Here is an 18,612-nt window from a genome sequence, read left to right on the forward strand (position 1 = left end):
CCCCCCCGCCCATTGGCCCGCCCCCGGGACCCCGCCCACAGCCCCGCATTGCGCCAACCGCGCGGCTCCCGCCTGCGACCCTGGCCCTAGCCGGTTCCTCGCGGGTCTGATTCGAGGGCGCCGTCTCGGGTCCGTCATCGTCACGCAGCCCCCTGGAGCCTGACTTGAGGGGCAGCGGCGTAGAGGCGCGCCAGGAATCCCCGAAGTTTGGTTGACGCACGTGAGAGTAAATAAGGTGTCCAGACAAAGAGACTCTTAAAGGTACAGACTCTCGGGTCTGTCCCACCTCCTTAAAGGGCCAGAGACTCCCCGCCCTCGCCGCCCTTCTCCCAACGCACTCCTCTGGGAGCCCGGGAGTTGGGTTGAGTTCCCCTGTACTCTCGAAGGCTCATTTTCAACATCTCTGCCCACTGTGAAGCGGCAGTTTTCTCACTCTCGTCTCTTTTTTTGTTGTCTTCCTAAAGCAGCAGCGGCCTGGGAACCTGGGCTTCCGGAGGCAGGGTTTGCAGAAGTTGCTGGCTCCCAGGGCCGACCACGCGGCTGACGCGGGCCGGTGGCCCGGGCGGGAAGAGGGTCGCTACCCGGGACTGAAGGGGTTCGGGACGCGGTGGCCCGGACCGGGGCGCGGGGACGGGAATCGACACAGAAAGCGGCCTGCGCGGGCTCCTGGGCACACTGTTCTGACCTAACAGGTCAGCTTTACTTCTCCAACCAAAACAACATATTGCGATAGATTGAATTCAAAAGTGGACAGGAAAAGCCGTATATCTACTATGCAGCCCTTCGAGGGATTTGCAGAAACATGAAACAGTGACGCTCTTCGCAAAATTGTTTGAAACATGTTTTTCATTGAAAACATTTAGGTTAACATGTGCTGAGTTTATTCTCACCTTTAAATGAGCTATTTATTTATTGCATTTATTGTTTTTGTTTGTTTGTTTTGTTTTTGGTACAGGGAATTGAACTCATGACCTCAGGCTTGCCACGCAATTGTATTTATTTATAGTACTAAGCATTGAACCCAGGCCCTTCGAACTAAGCAACGTTCCCTCCCAGCCCTTGTTATTTTGAGACAGAGTCACACTAAATCGCTAAATTGAACAGCCTGGACTCAAATTTGTAATCATCCTGCCTCAGCCTCCCAGAGTGCTGGGATTACAAGGGCTTGTCCCCATGCCTGGCAAATTAATAACTTCTAGTTTTCTTAAGTGTTAATAAAGTAAACATCAATAGATATAACCTACAGGAACACAGCTTTTTGAGGTTCTCCTTACTATTTAAGAATGTCAAGGGGTCCTGAGATAAAAACGTTCAAAATTGTCAGAAGAAAGAATAGAGGAAGCGCAAGGTCGTGAGTTTGATTCCCAGTACCGGGAAAAAAAAAAAGGAATAGAAAGAGGCTATTTTAAGTAATAAAAATCTGAAAAGTTTTGGGATCATTAATAGTTTTATCGTAACCTCAGAGTTAAGTTAAAGCCAGGCAGAGTGTCACCTGCCTGTAATCCCAGCACTTGGGAGGCTGAGGTAGGAGGATTGTTGTGAGCTCAAGGCCAGCCTGAACTGCATAGCAAGACCCTGTCTCAAAAAGACACACACACACAAAAGAATGGTGTGTGCATGCCTGTAATACCAGCCCTCGGGAGGCTAAGCCAGGAGGATTGCTGAGAGTCTGAGGCCCGGCACGTACTACATAGTGAGTTCAAGGCCAGTCTAAACTAATAGCAAGACTGTCTCAATAAATAAGTAAATAAATAAATAGGGCTGGGGGATGTAGCTCAGTAGGAAGGCCCTACTCCAATGCCCAATCCCAAAAAGAAAAGATAGTTCATCAAATGCAAATAAGAAGCAGGAGGGGCTGGGGATTTAGCTCAGTGGCAAAAGCGCCTGCCTGGCAAGCGCAAGGTCGTGAGTTCGGTTCCCGGTACCGGAGAAAAACCAAAAAAAAAAAAAAAAAAAAAGCAGGAACACACTGGGCTTTCTTTAAAATTACAACTGATTAACACAATCATACCTGTGATTAAAAACACTCAAAAACAGTTCAGGCTGACAGGCTGAGGAGAAATAGAGACCTGATTTCACACATAAAGCTACAGCATTTCTACTTTTCGTGCAGCCCAGCCCTTTCCTTTACAGTGAATCTCATACCTAGGAATTAAAAACATATTTCTAGGGGCTGGGGATTTAGCTCAGCGGCAAAAGCGCCTGCCTGGCAAGCGCAAGGTCATGAGTTCGGTTCCTGGTACTGGAGAAAAACCGAAAAAAAAAAAAAAAAGTAAAAACATATTTCTAGCCAGGCATGGTGGTGCATGCCTATAATCTCAGCACTCAGGGGGCAGAGACGGTAGGATTACCTAGGGTTTGAGGCCAGCCTGGGCTACACAGTGAGTTTAAGGTCAGCCTGAACTACACAATGAGACCCTGCTTCCAAAAAAAAAAAAAACAAGCCACAAACCGTATTACCGTATCCCAGTGATGGTCATGCAGCTGTGCCGTTGATCTGGTTGCAAAAAACACATCACTACAACAGTTCCTCTGGACCCCTGCACACTGCTGTCACAAGAGCACCTCTGTGTTGCAGTTTACAGCCTAACTTCCACCAGCGCTGAGTGTGCAACCTCCCACCTGAATGTCCTGCCAGGCACCACTGTGCTCAGCACTGTTAAGACAGGGCAGGGACAGAGCACTCTTCCCCAGAGTGCTCTTCCTCGCCATTCTCAGCTGCTCAACCACTCTGAAACAAGGCAGGCAGACATCCGTGTTCCCACTGTGCAGATGGGAGCCAGAGACCCGGGCCTGACTTCAGTCACCACGCGGGAGCACCCCGCCCTCCGTCTAAGGCAGCAGTCTCACGCCTAGCACGCTGCAGACGGACACTTGTCGCCTCCACACCTCCAGCCTTGCCTTTCCTGTACAGCTGAAGATTGCCAGTGCTCAATTCTGGCTTCAGGATAACTTGGGCTCTACAGATGCGATTCTTCAGTGCTTTTCTAAAGCCTCCACAGAAAGTTCAGAATTCACTCTTAACCCTAAAAACTGGCCCTTGCTATATGGCAAGGCAGGGGTGTGTTGGAAATGAAACATTAAAATGCAAAAGAATTAGAGGAGTCTGCCCTGATGATTCCAAAAAAAATTGTGTTTGTTTTGCAGTGTTGAAGACTTAGCCCAGGGCCTTGCACATCCTAGGCAAGAGCTCTACCACTGAGCTACACCCATCGCCCAAAGGTTTTTTTATCAGTTAATTTCATCACAGAGGGGAGGAACTATTTCTATCTCATCAACCACATCATACTGTAAAACAAAAATATGTACTTTTTTTTTTTGTCTTTTTGAGACAGGGTCTCGCTATGCTGTTCAGGCTGGCCTTGAGCTCACTTATGTAGCCTAGGCTGGTCTTAAACTCAAAACAATCCTCCTGCCTCAGCTTCCCAAGTGCTGGGATTACAGGCATGCGCCACCACCCCCGGCCTATATACTTATTCTCAGTTTTCAGATCCCACAGTGTGGCAGACCAGAACTCTGGGGCCACACAGACAGCAAGCAAGCCTGCTCCTCACACATTCTCTCCTGCTCATTTCTAAAAGGAAGGAGAAACTTACAGTAGGGGAAGTACGTAAACAGCGCACCTTCCCACTCTCTGAATGGCCTGCAGGACTAAAGTGAAGGGGATGACTGTACGGCGAGGAGCCCAGTGTGGGGTTCAAATGGCAGGGGAGACCCTGGTCACAAAGTACTGGCTGGTCCTATCTGAAACATGCTTCACTCTGTCTGCGTGCTGTTTCCCTTCCAGGAGCTGTTTTCCCTTTAGAAGTTTGGTTCTGTTTTTAATCACATATTTCAGACATTCTAAGGAAACATAAATCCTATTCCAAAAAGAAAGAAACAACACAGGTACACAAAATTCCACCTGGTTTCAGGACATCTTAGGCTTCTTGAAATTCCAGCATGAAAACTCCTGGCATGTTAAGAACCGCTATCCTGCCAGGAACAGTGAGGCATGCTTGTAGTCCCAGCTCGAGAAGTTGACACAGGAGAATCACTTGAGACCAGGAGTTCAGGGCCAGCCTGGACATTTAAAAAAAACCAAAGCCCTGGTGCAGGGGGAGAGGTGCAGCTGAGCAGCAGAGTACGTGCTTAGCAGGTGTAAGGTCCTGGCTTGTATCTGAAGCTTGAACACACACACACACACACACATACCTGCTTTAGCATCACCATCCTCTCATCCTCCAGCAGGAGCTAACAAATTCTCTCTTTAAGCACAATCCAGTCCTGTGATCTGGGGTATAGGACAGGTAGGACGGGTGTGTGTTCTTTGTCTCAGTTAATTAGAAAAGAATTAAACACAAAGGCAAAGGATTTCCCTAGATAAGGCCAACTAAAGGCTAACGGGCTCAGCTGGACGGCGCAGGGAGACTTAAGCATCAGACTGATTTGGGAGTGCTCACGTGCTGGCAGAAAGTCCCTGTGGGGGGAACACCCCTAAGAAGTGAGGCTCACAAGGCAGACACCAAACCCCAGGAGAGGCCTGGACTTGTCACACAGGTGGTGTCCGCTGTGCTGCAGGCAGTTAGGACCCACAGCCCACAGTGGCCACGTACAGACAGGGCGGTCCACTGTGAGGGGAAGGCGCTGTGGAGTAACGGCATGGCCTTGGAGACAGCGGACCTGGGCAGCCATCCTGCCTGCTTCTGTAGCTACTGAAGGACTCAAAATGTCCAGCCCTTGGTTCCCTACATATTGTACCTGTGCTTCAAGTCCAATTTTGACACCCAGAATACATGCATAGGCGGGAATTTCCAACCACAAATCTCATGCTTGAGGACTGGGAGAGAAAAAAATGTCGCCACCTGCCTCCCCCTGCACCCTCAAGACACCTGGATGGGGCAAGCTCTGATGGCGGGCAGGCATGGTCAGCCTCCAGCAATTATCCTTCTGGGAGCAGTGACACCAGTAGGTGGCTAGAGAAATGTGATGGGGTGGTGCACAGTATCTGAGGACCACCAGCAGGAGGCGGCATGGACGGGGACAGGGACAGCGACAGCTGGAGCCTTTAACGGATGCAGGAACCAAGCTCCCTTACAGAGGCCCCTCAGTATCTGCCTTTTGCAGTGACTGATTCTGCAGTTGCCGTGCATCATCTGTTCTGAAACCAGAGATCCCTTTTAAATGACTTAAAAAGTGAGACAGCAGCCTCCTCCTAAGGAATAAAGTACTGGCTCATTAGAATGAGATCCTGTGCTAATATAAAACGTGGCCCACATTCCCCCTAACAGCACTGGGCGCCCCAGCGGTCCAGGCGCCACTCTGTGGCCCTGCTGGCAGCCAGGAGTCCTGCAGGGAAGGAAGTCTGGCTCTGACTCCAGCCTCACTCCCTCTGAGCCCTCTGGGAGGCGCGGCCTCTCCTCATCAAGGTCGGGAGAACCAGAGGAGCTCAAGCTGCCTGCTTGGCACCTACAATCAAGGCTGGCAAACATCCCCACGAACTCGATATGGGCAGAAGCTTCCAGTGCTGCTCCCATGGGGGCCGCAGACGGGGAGAGGCTGAAGCAGCTCCAGGTAGAGGATGGAGGGGTGGGAAGGAAGTACAAAAGGAGCAAAAAAATATGGCATTTCCATTCACTTAGTTTAAGATTTTTTATTTGTAAAATGGGCATAACTGTGCCTTTTCCCCCTTCAATTTATACAAATAGCACCCAATTTTCATTCAACCTAAACTTGCAGAAATTACACATTGACAGCTGTCCCCTAAACTACTCGTGAAAATCCCTTCCGGACTTTCCCACAACAGGTGGCATCTGGCCCTTCTGACCAGTCATGAGTTCAGCTGGCAACCACGGGTGGAACCACACTCGTGATACAAAAAATGGAACACATCACTGCATCTTTTAGTACATTTCCTTTCATCGACACAACAGACTGGGTAGACAAAAGTACCCACATGATAGTTTAAACTTCATCTGCCACTCATTGGATTCAAAGCTGGCCAAATACATGCTCAAGAGTGGGGCATGCATGTAATCCCAGTGCTTAGGAGGCTGTGGCAATAAGACCACAGCAAGTCTGAGGCCAGCCTGGGCTACATAGTGAGTTCAAGCCCATCCTGAACTCATAACAAGACCTTGTCTCTAAAACAGAAAACAAAACAAAAAACAAGTATGTGCTTAAACACAAGCAAAAGTCAAAAATGCCGAACAAGTATAAATAAAGACTATGCCTAAAAAGCAAAATATAAAGGCTTTTATACTATGCCTATTTTTCAGCTTCAGGGAAGCAAGCCCCTTCTTACAGTGAGTAAATCAAATGTCTTATTTCCCACATTCAATTTGTAGGAACATATTACTCGCAAAATCCCACCTATACAGTGTCTTGCTCTATAAAAGTCTTGAGGCTGCCTACAGGAAAGAACAAATAGACCTGGACAAGAGCAAATATAAATCAGAAGGCTAAAAACATAAAATTGGTGCATTTTGTTGTGTACAGATGATATCTAAACATACCTCAAGATTTAAAGAGCAAAGACAAAATAAATAACAAAAGCAGGAAAGGTCAAAAAATGAAGATAACAGATCCTGTAATTAGGAAGGTGAATTAAGATTCCTGCCAAAGCCAGAAGGAAAACATGGCCAGTCCTGCGATGGGGAGGGGGGGAGGGACAGGTAGGATGGGTGTGTGTTTTTTGCCTCTTACTGCAGGTACGTGCCCTGAAAACAGTTTCTCTTTAGATGCCTTTAAGGAGGGATTGTATCCTTGATAATGACTTACACTATGTACATTAACAGTTTTCCAATGGCTGGGGTAGTGTGTGATTGTAATTCCAGCCGCCTGGAAGGCTGAAGCAGAAGAATGGCAAAATTTAAGCCCAGCCTGGGCAACTTAACAACTTCGGTTCTGTCTAAATATACAAAAGGGCTGGGGCTCAATCCCCAACACCGTTTAAGACAAACAACCCCCCTAACACAAAAAAAGTTTTGCCAAGACCCTTTCTGTATATCCCAAATGTCAGCCTGGCTGGACATTTCTGTAGCAGGAGAGAGGGACATGAGCATCGGAAGCCAAGGAGTCGTTTGGAGGCTCCAATGACACCAGGAGAAAGAACCCAGGAAACCACAAAACCTGGTGCAGGGCTCAAGCTCAGCCACTCTCCTGAGCTGTGAGAGCTACAGAGAGCTTAGGCATGGGGTGCAGAACCGACTCCCCACTGTGACTAATCCTGCTAAGCTCCTAGTAGTTCTGGGCTGGGTCCTTATCCCAGCCCAGCTAATAAACAAAACTGCAAAACTGCTGCCAATGCATTCCTGGGTGTGTCTGTTGAGTTCCACGGAGCAGAGGTCACTCACTGGGCCTCAGCTCCCACAGTCTCCTTCATCTTTTTTGTTGCTGTTGAGACAAGGTCTCACTATATACTTTAAGCTAGCCTTGAACTTGCAGCCATCCTCCTGCCTCAGCCTCCCCAGTGCTGGGATTACAAGCCTGCGCCACCACACCCTGCTTATCCTTCATCTTTTAGTCACAGCACCCCTCAAGTTTCACTGGGCACATGGCTGCCCAGACCAGGGTATAACTTCCTCCGAAGTGTGACCACAATGATTTGAGCACTCTAGGTTGTATAGCCTTTTAAAAAGAAATCCTAGCCAGGCACACACTCTGGGAGACTAAGGAAGGAGGATCATACTCTCAAGCCTAGCCTAACAGTTCAGCAAGACCCTGTCTCAAAATACAAAAATTTAAAAAGGGCTGGGGATGTAGTTCAGTGGAAAAGCCCTGGCTTCAATCTCTAGCATGAGAGAAAGAGAGCTGGGCGTGGTGGCGCACATCTATAATCCCAGCACTCGAGAGGCTGAGGCAGGAGGATCATTGCCGAGTTCAAGACCAGCCTGGGCTACAAAGTGAGCTCAAGGCTAGCCTGGAGTACCTAGTGAGACCCTGTCTCAAAAAGTCAAAAAAAAAAAAAAAAAAAAGAAAGAGGGAAAGAAGAGAAAAGGAAAGAAGGGAAGGGAGGGGAAAGGGAGAGAGCTTTTCTGTTTCCCTAACAGAATGTGGATGTGGAGCTTAAACGTCTACTCTGGCCTTGTAGGTAAGGACAACATCCTGGGGGTGGCTAAGTAAGATTAAGAAAACAGAGTACCTGATGACCTTGCAGAATTAAATCTACCTTGGCCTCTTGCTGACCTCTGAAATGTCAACAAAAGAAGCTAAACTTCTATCTAGTGAAAGCCATGTCCTTTTTTTGTTTGTTTGTTTTTTCTTCCGGTACCAGGAATCGAACTCACAACCGTGCACTTGCTAGGCAGGCGCTTTGCCGCTGAGCTAAATCCCCAGCCCCCCAGTGAAAGCCATGTCCTTTTGATTCTGTTACAATAACTTAGCCTGTGTATTCATGTAATTCACAACCAAAGGGAGATGTGAGAGAGCTCAAAGGACTCAGGCCACACCCTTGGAAAGTCAGTTCCCCCAAATCACTACAGCTGACAGGTCACAAAAACAGAGCCACCCTGTCAGCTGTTCCTCCCTCTACCTCCAGGAGGGGCTCAACACAGCATGGCCCCTGGACCTGGGGCAAACCCTCAAAGCTGGGGTAGGAACACCCTGTCCTACCTTTCCCCTAAAGCAACAGAGGTCCAAGCATCTCCATGCTTCCTAATTACTGTTCTTGAGGACAGGCCAAATCCGGTAGAGCAGCTGCTGGAGGCTTGCGGGTAACGGGGAGGGAGTGCAGAGCCCAGAACACAGCCACGGCTGGGACGCAGAGGGAGAGGCGCTCTCATGTCTCTCTGGTTCTGAGGTCCGGGGCCCTGGTGTGGCTCAGCTGGAACCTGCCAGTCGCTACCGAATCCCAGCCACTGGCACCTGCTGCTGCTTGCGGATCTTGTTGAAGAGTTCCATGTACTGGACCATGGTGTCTGCTGGGCCATAGACGGCGTCGTGTCTGTTCCCAAACACTGCAGGAGCCCCTGGTGTGTGGCTGCCCAGAAAGCTCTGCAGGAACTCGAGCAGCAGGCTCCAGCAGTCACTAGCCACCACACAGGGGCCGTACTCCACCTGGGACCAAGGGGACAGAGGGCAAGGTGAGCCAGGGCAAGGTGAGCCGGGCCAAGGAGGAGGGCTGCTTCTCCTGCATTTCTTGCCATCTTCTCCAGTCCTGAGCCAAAGACACGGCTCCCAGGAGCCAGGTATGGTAGTGAAGCCTATGATCCCTGCACTTAGGAGGCAGAGGCAAGAGGATCCTGTGAGTTTGAGGCCAGCCTGGGCTACATGAGCAAGCTCAAGCCCAGGCTGAACAACATAGTGAGATTATGCCTCAAAAAAAACAAAAACAAAAACAAAAACAAAAAACCCCAAAAGGGCCAGGACTGTAGCTCAGCAGTGCAATGCCTACCTAGGCAGGTGTGAGGCCCTGAGTTCAATTCCTGTTACCAAAAAAGAAGAAAAAAAAAAAACCCACCAAAATAAAAAAAGAAAAGATACCCCTTCTAGCATAGTGTTGGTCCCAGGGAAATACTCAACTGACATACCCCGCAGCCTTCCCACTGGCGTATCTAACATTCAGCTGCAGCTGGGCCTGCCCACAGCCCCAGAGGCAGATCCCAGGAATGAGCCACCCTGGGAGCCATTTGAGGAGAGCTTGGGGAGATTCTCTTTTTTTTGGTGGGGGCTGGTGCTGGGGATTGAACTCAGGGCCTTGTGCATGCTAGGCAAGCACTCTACCACTGAGCTACATCCCCAGCCGGGAGCTCAGGGAAATTCTGAGAGAAAAGAAAAGGAAAGAAAAGCAACGAAAAGAGAAGGAAGCGGGGGTGCCGGGGATGTAGCTCAGTGGTAGAGTGCTTGCCTAGCATGCACAAGGCCCTGAGTTCAATCCTCAGTACCACCAAAAAAAAAAAAAAAAAAGAAGGAAGGGGGAATGGGGAGGGAAAGAAAAGGAAAGGAAGAAGGAAGGAAAGGAAGGATGAGGAAGAAACAAAGGAAAGTAAATGTGGGCTACGACTCCTATGTGTCTCCAAGGCCAAGCTCGACACTCGAGGTCCACCCAGGCTTGGCTCTGACCCTAAGAATAAGTTTCCCACCCATGTGGCAGAGGCCGAAGGACACGCACATAGGTTTTCTCATCCTCTCTCCTAATCTTTCACTAGAGGGCAGCCACAAGGCAACAGAAGGAAGAAACCACGGACTGTGTATTGTACCAGCTGGAACTGTGGAGGAGGGTGGGGGACCCCAGGGGCTCAGCAAGTCCAGGCACACCGCAGGCTAACGGGGCTCAGGAAGGCTCGGCCCTGAAATTCCACAGGCAGCAGGGCTCTTCCCACTTGAATTCCCAGAGCCACTGTGCCTCTTTCATGGTGTTTCTTATACTAACTTCAAAAAGTGTGTGGGGCTAGGTGTGGTGGTGCTCACTTATCCCAGCACACAGGGAGGCAGAAGCAGGACGATCGCAAGCTTGAGCCCAGCTTGAGCAATTTAGTGAATTAGTGAGACCCTGTCTCAAACTAAAAAGTTAAAAGGGCTGGGGAGTAGCTCAGGATGAAGGCCCTAGGTTCAATCCCCAGTACTGGAAAAAAAGAAATCGCTCTTGTGTTTCAACTTTGATCTTATGCTAAATGATTTTTCAAGACCGCCTTGTAAGACTACTTTTGTAAAGTTCACACAGTGCTGGGCAGGTGGCAGGGTGTGGATTTTCACTGACCCCAAAATTAGCCATTGCCACTCTCCCTCTTTGCCCCTCACACATGAGAGAAAGCAGACAGTACACCAGGAGGCAAGGCACGTTTCTGCTTCACAGCCTGTGCAGGCAACAGGGGCTGTGTGGATACAAGCCACAGAAAGCATGCCTCCAGTCCTCCCAGGCAGGCGTGGTCCATCCTCCACACCGAACTCTCCTCCCTTCCATCCTCCTCCAGCAATCCACGCTTCCCGCACGTTCCACTTGGTGCAAGCCACTTTCCCTGCCCATCCTGGGCTAGAGATGAAATGAATGATTCAAGAAAGGACAGCCAGGTGTGGTGGCGCACGCCTATAATCCCAGCACTTGGGAGGCTGAGGCAGGAGGTTCGTTGTGAGTTCGAGACCAGCCTGGGCCACAAAGTCAGCTCAAGGCCAGCCTGAATTGCACAGCAAAACCCTGTCTCAAAAAAAAGGAAAGACAGAAGATCCTAGAAAGGAAGCACAGGTGTGTGGGAGCCAGGGACAGGGAGGCACCCATCCAGGCCAGTCTGAACTGTGCGGGAGTGGGGAACCTTTCTGGTTCTTTCTGTGGTACTGGGAATTGAATCAGGGGGCTCTACCACTGAGCTAATTCCTCAGCCCCCACCTTTCGATTTAGGGTCTCACTAAATTGCTGAGATGGGATTCAAACTTTGGAGCCTCCTGCCTCAGCCTCTCCCAGTGCAGGGATTACAAGCCAGGGACACCACACCCCCTGGTTAGGACCAGATCTTCAGAGCCCTTTTCTGAGCCGCCCCCTGTGCACCCTGCTCGGGCTCCCCAAAGTCTTACCTCCACGGAGATGCCCCGCGCACTGGGCCCCATCGTGACTGTGCCCACCTTCACCAGGAAATCACAGTACTGGTAGCGGGTGCCCCGGGTCTCGATCTTGCTGGCCTTCGCGCTCTGGAAGAAGCCCTTGAGCTTCACCATGAGCACATCGAAGTTGGTGTCAGCGGTGAGGCACGGGCCGTTCTCGAAGAGGGCGAAGCAGCTCAGCGGGTACTCAGAGTTGTGCATCACGTACATCAGCTTCCCAGGCTGACCTGCAGGGACAGAGCCCCACATGTCACAGAGCTGTCGCCGGTGACCCCACCACAGTCATAGGTGGGGAAGGCGGCCAGATGGCAAACTGTGCCGCCTTGGCAGTCTGAGGAGGAGGGAGGGATCCTGCAATTGAAGGCCTTTTCCGGAGGGGTATCGGGGACCAGAAGGGGTGCAAGCACACTCGGAACTCTGAGAGGGTTGATGACTGCTTCACTGTTAAACTGTGTGGGGAGCTTGGAGAAGGACGCTTAATTCTGATGATCACTAGCACACATTTTAGTATATTATCATATCTGAGCCGGTAAGTAAAAGGTCAGCGAGGCAGCTGGCACGTCCACCGCTTCCTACCTTGGCCTCTTCCCCTTAGGCATCAGGGAAAAGGTCACGAAGCAGCAAGAAAGCAGAGAATGTGACCACGAGGCTGGAAAGGCAGGCCAGGGCCAGCCTATGAGAAGTCTTGTGTGCTAGGCCCTGGAAGCTGGGACCTCATCTGAAGGCAAACCAGCATGCTACAGCAGAGAGAACTCAGGCTCTGGGCTCAGAAGACCCAGTTCCAAGCTGCAGCTGAGCTCCTCCAGTTTCTAAAAACGAGTTTTCCATTCATTCATTCCTCTGTAGGAATGAATGCAAGAAGGAAGGTCTTCTGCAAGAAGGCAGGCTATAGCCATGGAAAGCAAGATTCCTCCAGTAAACCGTAAGAGATAGGGCCAGGGATTTAGCCTAGTGGTGCAGCACCTGCCCAGCAAGTGTGACGTTCTGAGTTTGATTCCCGGTACTGACCCCGAAAAACAGGTAATGGACAGACTGCCACAATCCCAAGTATTCAGTACGTTATTAAATCTCCCCATACTGTGCTGGCCTCAAAGACATCCCAGGAGAGAACTAGGCCCTAGACTTAAGAAGCTGACAATCTCTTGGGGCTGGGGATTTAGCTCAGTGGCACAGCGCCTGCCTGGCAAGCCCAAGGTGGTGAGTTCGATTCCTGGTACCAGAAGAAAAACAAAAACAGAACAAAACAGAAGCTGACAATCTCATGAGGGACAGAGGTGAGAAATGTTCTGAAAGAAGATCAAAAGAGCACAAAATAAACCAAATGATCAGCTGGAAAGACAGAAGTCTTCTCAAAGGCAGGAAAGACCACAGGCTAGGGAGAGACTAAAGTGGGCAAGAGTTAGCAGGGAAACAGGCCTTGCAGGGGAATATGGAGAGAGGAAAGGATTCAGCCAATGGAGCTGGAAGGATGACATTCTGGGCAGGAAGAAGGACGTGGCAAGGGAAAGGGGAGAGGACAGCAGGCCTGGGGCCCAGCAGGGGCTGTGGGACTTCCCTGGACTGCAGACCTCGGCTCTGCTGCCACCTCCTGAACACCGCAGGCGCTGCAGACAGCCTGCAGCCCAGCTCTCCTGCCTACCCTCCTCCAACCCACACCCTTCCCCTTCTCCTGAACCAGTTCAAAACAACCCGTGAGAGCGAGATTCTGTCTCAAAAACCAAAAAAGAAAAAGAAAAAAAGAAAGAAAAAGTCCCTCCAACTGCTCTGTCATTTTGCCCTCAGGTCCACTTCCTGTAATTCCGTGCTGTGTGGGTCTACAAGCGGTGTTATGGTCTTGCACTACTTTAACAGCAACTGTGGTGACTTTTTCAATGAAAAACGCACTTCCGATTATGATAGACATTTTTAAAAAATTCGCAACAGCCAGGCATGGTGGTGTGCACGCCTGTAATCACAGCAATCAGAAGGCTGTAGCAGGAAGATTGCTGCAAGTTCAATCTTGCCTGGGCTCAATCTATGCCTGGGCTCCATAGTTCAAGGGCCAGTCTGAACTACATAGTGACACTCTGTCTCAAAAAACCAAAACCCAAAACAAAACCAAAAAAAAATCACAACAAAGCTCTTTCCTATTGTATACCAGGTGAAGCAGAACCAGCGCCACCATCTCCCTGTCACTGATGAGGAAAACAAAGCCAAAGTCCCACAGCAGCAGGAACTGGTTAGAAAACACTTGGGCTAGGGGCAGCCTGCACATTAATGCTTCTGATGTATGAGAGAGGAAACTTGCTTTCCATTTTCTGCCTTCTTCGTTTCTCTACCGAGTCAAATATATACGGAGCTTTTCCTTGCAGAAAACCTATAGATATGAACGACAAGACTCCTTTCTCAGAGACTGGAAGGGGGAGCTGGGGCTGGAAGCCAGACCTTCAGACCCCAGATGGCCCCCTGCCCCTCGAGTCAGAAACCTGGGCCTGGCTCTAGCAATCTGCACCTTAAGGACCCCTTCTGGGGATGCCAGTGTGGCTGCTGTAAGGACCTGCACCCCAAGGCACACAGCCTGCAGGCAGCAAATTGGGGAACCCATGTTTACTCTCTTTCCCCTGGCCCCACTGCGTGTCATGAATGAGTTCTGTCTCACCAACCAGACTGTAGCTTCCAAAGTGTTTTCTTCCTCCAGAGTGTCGTTATCTCTTGACTGTGTCATCCTTCCCACCAAAGGGAGCACTGCAACATCATCAGAGAGGAAACAGCACAGCTCTGCGCTGCCATTTATTAAACACTGCATGGCACCTCCCTTCTAAGGATTCTGCGTGTATCATACATAATTAGCATGTGATTTCCATGTAATTAGCACAACACTGGGCTACTTCACAGTAAAGTTCACTTCATTTTAGAGATAGGAGAATGGTATTGAGAACAGTCCAAAACCAGAGCCTATGCCAGCAAGTTTCAGTAGAAGCAATTTATATAGGGAACACGTACAGGGTTGGAAGAATAGAAAAACCCAGCAGGATGATCAGGTAACACAGGAAGCCGCTCCACCCTCAGGGCTGGAAGGAGAAAGAAAAGACGAGCCAGGAATGAGGGCTACTAAGCAGGAGACACAGCGTGGCTGGTGGCACTGCCCAAAGCAGAGTGACGGGAATGTCTGGCTCTTCTTCCTCTAGTGGGCCCATCTTCCCCTGTGCCTCTCGCTGACTAAAGGGAACGAGAAGAGCCTGAGAATGTTCTCTGCAGGACAAATGCAAGGAGCAGAGCTAAGGGAAACAGCCACACATAGGTGTTGGGACCTGCCTACTGCTGTAGTTAGCATGCAGGGGCCCAGCCCCCAGGCATCTGCCTCCATGAATGAAGCCTCTGTATTACGAAACCATCCTAGGCCATGTTACTGCAGAGCCAAGGCTAAAAGAACCAGGTTCCCTAACTTCTATGCAGAGGCCCTCTTTCCCTTTTTGTTGTCACAGCCACCATCTACACCCCTCTCATCACTTTAGCCTGAAAACCCAAAAGTTGACTCTTCAGCCAAGGTTGTGCCAATGAGGTAGCCAAGGACACTGGCCAGATGTAGGAAACATGAAGGCTTCACACAGAAGACCTACAGACTCTAAAGCTCAAAAAATCACATAGAAAGATCCTTGGGCCTAAGAGGAGCAGGGTGGCACCCACCTGTAGTCCCAGCACTTGGGAGGTTGAGACAGGAGGACCACTGACAAGTCTGAGGCCAGCCAAAGCTAATTAGTGAGTTCAAGGTCAGCCTGACCTACATAGCAAGACCTTGTCTCAAAAAACAGAAATGAAACAAAAAATTGGGGGCCTAAATCAAGTCTTCAAACTTCAGAGCATATAAGGACTATCTGGAGAGCTTAAAATATAGATTATGAGATCTGGAGTAACTGGTAAGCAGTGGCACAAAGATGCACCTTTAGGAAGTAACCTAGGTGTTTTTAATGCAGTTTTTCAGCAATTCCTTGAAAAACACTGCCTTTTGTTAAAGACATTATGGTTCAAGCTGATCTCAAGTTTGAGTCGATCCTCCTGTCTCAGCCTCCCAAGTGCTGGGATTACAGGTATGCACTACCACACTCCAAAACTCTGCTTTAAGAGTTCAAACTCTACAAAAGAAAATCTGCAGAACTTTTTTGATGAGAGGGGCTTATTATCTGGGTTCTCTGACAGCATCATAGATCTGTCCCTATGTCATATAATGTGTAGAGCTAACTCATCAAGACGTGTGTATTAGGGCCAGGGATATAGCTCAGCAGTACAGCGCCTTGCTTGGCAAGCACAAGGTCCTGAGTTTGATTCCTACTACAAAAAACAAACAAACAAACAAAAAAAAAAAAACCCTAAAATAAAACATTTTAGCACTGGGTGTGGTGGTACATGCCTATAATCCCAGCACTTGAGAGGCTGAGACAGGAGGATCATTGCAAGTTTGAGGCCAGCCTAGGCTATGTAAGTGAGCTCAAGGCTGGCCTGAACTGCATAGAGAGATCTGTCTCAAAAAGACCAAAAAAAAAAAAAAAAAAAAAAAAAAAAAAAAAGACATGTGCATTAAATGTGTATGACTGTTTATACCTTAATTATGTCTCAATAAAGTTTTAAAAAGTTCCAGCTGCAAAAAAGACCACAATAGGCCCAATCTAAGAGATAAAGGACTAAGAAGTAATGAATTTAGATATCCAGCCAGCCAGCCAGGTGTGGTGTGACACATGCCTGAAATCCCAGCACTCTGGAGGCTGAAGCAGGAGGATCGCAGTGAGTCCAAGGCCAGCCTAGGCTACACAGTAAGACTCTGTATCAAAACAAAGCCCCCCTCAAAAACCAACATTCAGCCAAATGTTCAAAACACCATTCTTAGCAGAAAGAGTAAATGTCAATAGACATGAATGTCTGCAAAAGCCATTCCCACAGCCACCCCACAGGCCCACCTCACTGACCTTGACTGCCAAGAGTGGAAGCAGCTGTGTGGTAAGTCTCACAGTCCACACAAAACGTTCCCTGCTTCTCTGCCCCCAGCATCTCCAGTTTCCGGGTGAGGAGCTCCACTGTCTGCTGGACACTCTTGCCCTCAGCCACAGGCATCTGGGACACACTGGAAAGAAAAGCACCAAGTTGTGGGTATCCAGAGACGCATGCACCGGCTAAGCCACTTGCCTGTGCCCTGAATGACAGCTAAGCAGGGACATATACCTTGACCCTTTCCCTTAAGGACAAGGAAGTAGTGACCTCATCCCTGAGACCCCCTCTGAGAACCAAAGCACAGATCTTAGGACTCTACCCGCCCTCAAGGCAGTGAACACCCTACCACACCAGCACCTCCCAGGCATAGGATGTATGACAATAGTCAAGTGAAGATTCCAGGTGGCACAGTCTGAGCACTCAGACTGAGTAACACAGGGTCATATAATAAGAAAGGGAATTGGGGGCTGGGGACTTAGCTCAGTAGCATAAGCGTCTGCTTGGCAAGCACAAGGTCATGAGTTCGATCCCCAGTACCGCAAAAAAAAAGAAAGGGAAGCCAGGTGTGGTGGCTCATGCCTGTAACATGGGGAGCTGAGACAGGAGAGTCATAAGTTCAAGCCCAGCCAGGCAACTTGGCAAGACCCTGTTCAAATTTTTTAAAATAACTTTAAAAAAGGCTGGGAATGTAGCTCTATGTGAAGGCCCTGGGATCAATCCCCAATAACACCAAAGTGGGGGGATTCCTTTGCAATTCTTTCAGTTCTGTCTACATCATGGAGAAGTTGCAGTTTGGGGCTAGCATGTTTTTATTTTATTTTTATTTATTTTTATTTTTTTATTTTTTTGGTTTTTCTCCGGTACCGGGAACCGAACTCACGACCTTGCGCTTGCCAGGCAGGCGCTTTTGTCGCTGAGCTAAATCCCCAGCCCCCTAGCATGTTTTTATCAACCCTCTGAACTTGAGCTGTCCAGTACAGCTGCCACAAGCCACAGGTGGCTGGCAGATAATGCACTGGGCAGTACTGATATGGAACATCTCCATCACATTAAGTTCCATTCCATAGCCTAGGAACAAACAGAAAGGAGGCTCAGATTCATAAACTTGAGAGAGAAACAACAATATTTACAAGAATTTAGCCGGGGATATAGCTCAGCGGCACATGCACCTGTCTGGTAAGCGCAAGGTCCTGAGTTTGATTCCTGGTACCAAAAAAAAAAAAAAAAAAATTAATCAAAATGACAGAACAAAAAGCTACCAAGGTTTCCTTCCTATTATGTGGCTTGCCCTTAGAGTAGTAGGTAACAACCACCAAACATCAAATATGTGAAAGGCAGTGGTCTAAGACCTTTAAGTGAATTAACTGAATCTTTACAACAGCCCCATGAAAGGTGCTGTTTACTTATAAACTTAATACAAAAGGGGAAACTGAAATACAGAAAAGCTTTACAAACTTGCATACTACTCCATGACACTGGCTCTCACGGATGTGGTTGCTTGTTAAAGAGATGTTTAAGGAAAAGCCGGGCGTGGAGGCGCATGCCTACAATACAGTTCATGCATATACCTCGTTCATCTCCCCTCACCCCCTCTGGCCCTGTCCGCAGGTGCATCTTGGTCCGGAGAGGCTATATTCTCAAGTCCCACTCCTGACAGTATCTTAGGGTCCTACGGGCAGGAAGATGTACCAAAAGGGGAAAAAAGATACTAAGCAATGATTGGATCCTGGGACAAAATCCCTACCCTGGCGCCTTCGAAAAGGAAGGAGCACATCTGGCAGGAAAAAAGGGGAAAGCCCGCGGTGGCCCTCTATCCAGCAGCGGCCCTCTATCCAAGCAACCCGAGAATAGCTTGCTCAACTCCCGCGAGACAGCAGACCTTCGTCCCAAATCTCCTCCCGGTGTTACTCCAGGCTCCAAAGACCCGCCACAATTCCAAGCGCCTCCCTGCAAATGCCCTTGAAGCCCTACCAAGTCACTCCCATGGCGCTGGGCTCGAAGGGTGGCACTACCAAACAAGTGAAACGAAAGGTTCTCCGAGAATCCGCAAGCACTGAAGCCCTGCCCTCCCGCACAGAACTCCGTAGAGTAGGAGCTCCGGAAATACGTCAAAACAGAGCGCCGGGGGGCGCGTGC

The 18,612-nt window shown here is 49.3% G+C and overlaps 1 protein-coding gene across 4 annotated transcripts; it reads right to left on the bottom strand.

The window, feature by feature from the left end:
- Positions 1–7,941: 7,941 nt before the first annotated feature.
- On the bottom strand, positions 7,942–18,594 carry Med20 (mediator complex subunit 20). Of its 4 annotated transcripts, XM_005389706.2 has the most exons (5): positions 18,448–18,594; positions 18,045–18,145; positions 16,455–16,609; positions 11,488–11,741; positions 7,942–9,036 (listed from the first exon to the last, which is right to left on the bottom strand). In XM_005389706.2, exons 3-5 carry the CDS (start codon positions 16,597–16,599, stop codon positions 8,821–8,823), a joined length of 615 nt encoding a protein of 204 aa, XP_005389763.1. In that variant the 5' UTR covers positions 16,600–16,609; positions 18,045–18,145; positions 18,448–18,594; the 3' UTR covers positions 7,942–8,820. The 4 variants fall into 4 exon arrangements, with proteins under 4 accessions (XP_005389763.1, XP_005389762.1, XP_005389764.1 ...); XM_005389705.2 differs by lacking the exon at positions 18,045–18,145 and having other exon boundaries at positions 18,448–18,593; XM_005389707.2 differs by lacking the exons at positions 18,045–18,145; positions 18,448–18,594 and adding an exon at positions 18,356–18,430.
- Positions 18,595–18,612: the final 18 nt, after the last annotated feature.

Source organism: Chinchilla lanigera, unplaced genomic scaffold, assembly GCF_000276665.1.
Source record: "Chinchilla lanigera isolate Chin_1 unplaced genomic scaffold, ChiLan1.0 scaffold00036, whole genome shotgun sequence".
Taxonomy (NCBI): domain Eukaryota; kingdom Metazoa; phylum Chordata; class Mammalia; order Rodentia; family Chinchillidae; genus Chinchilla; species Chinchilla lanigera.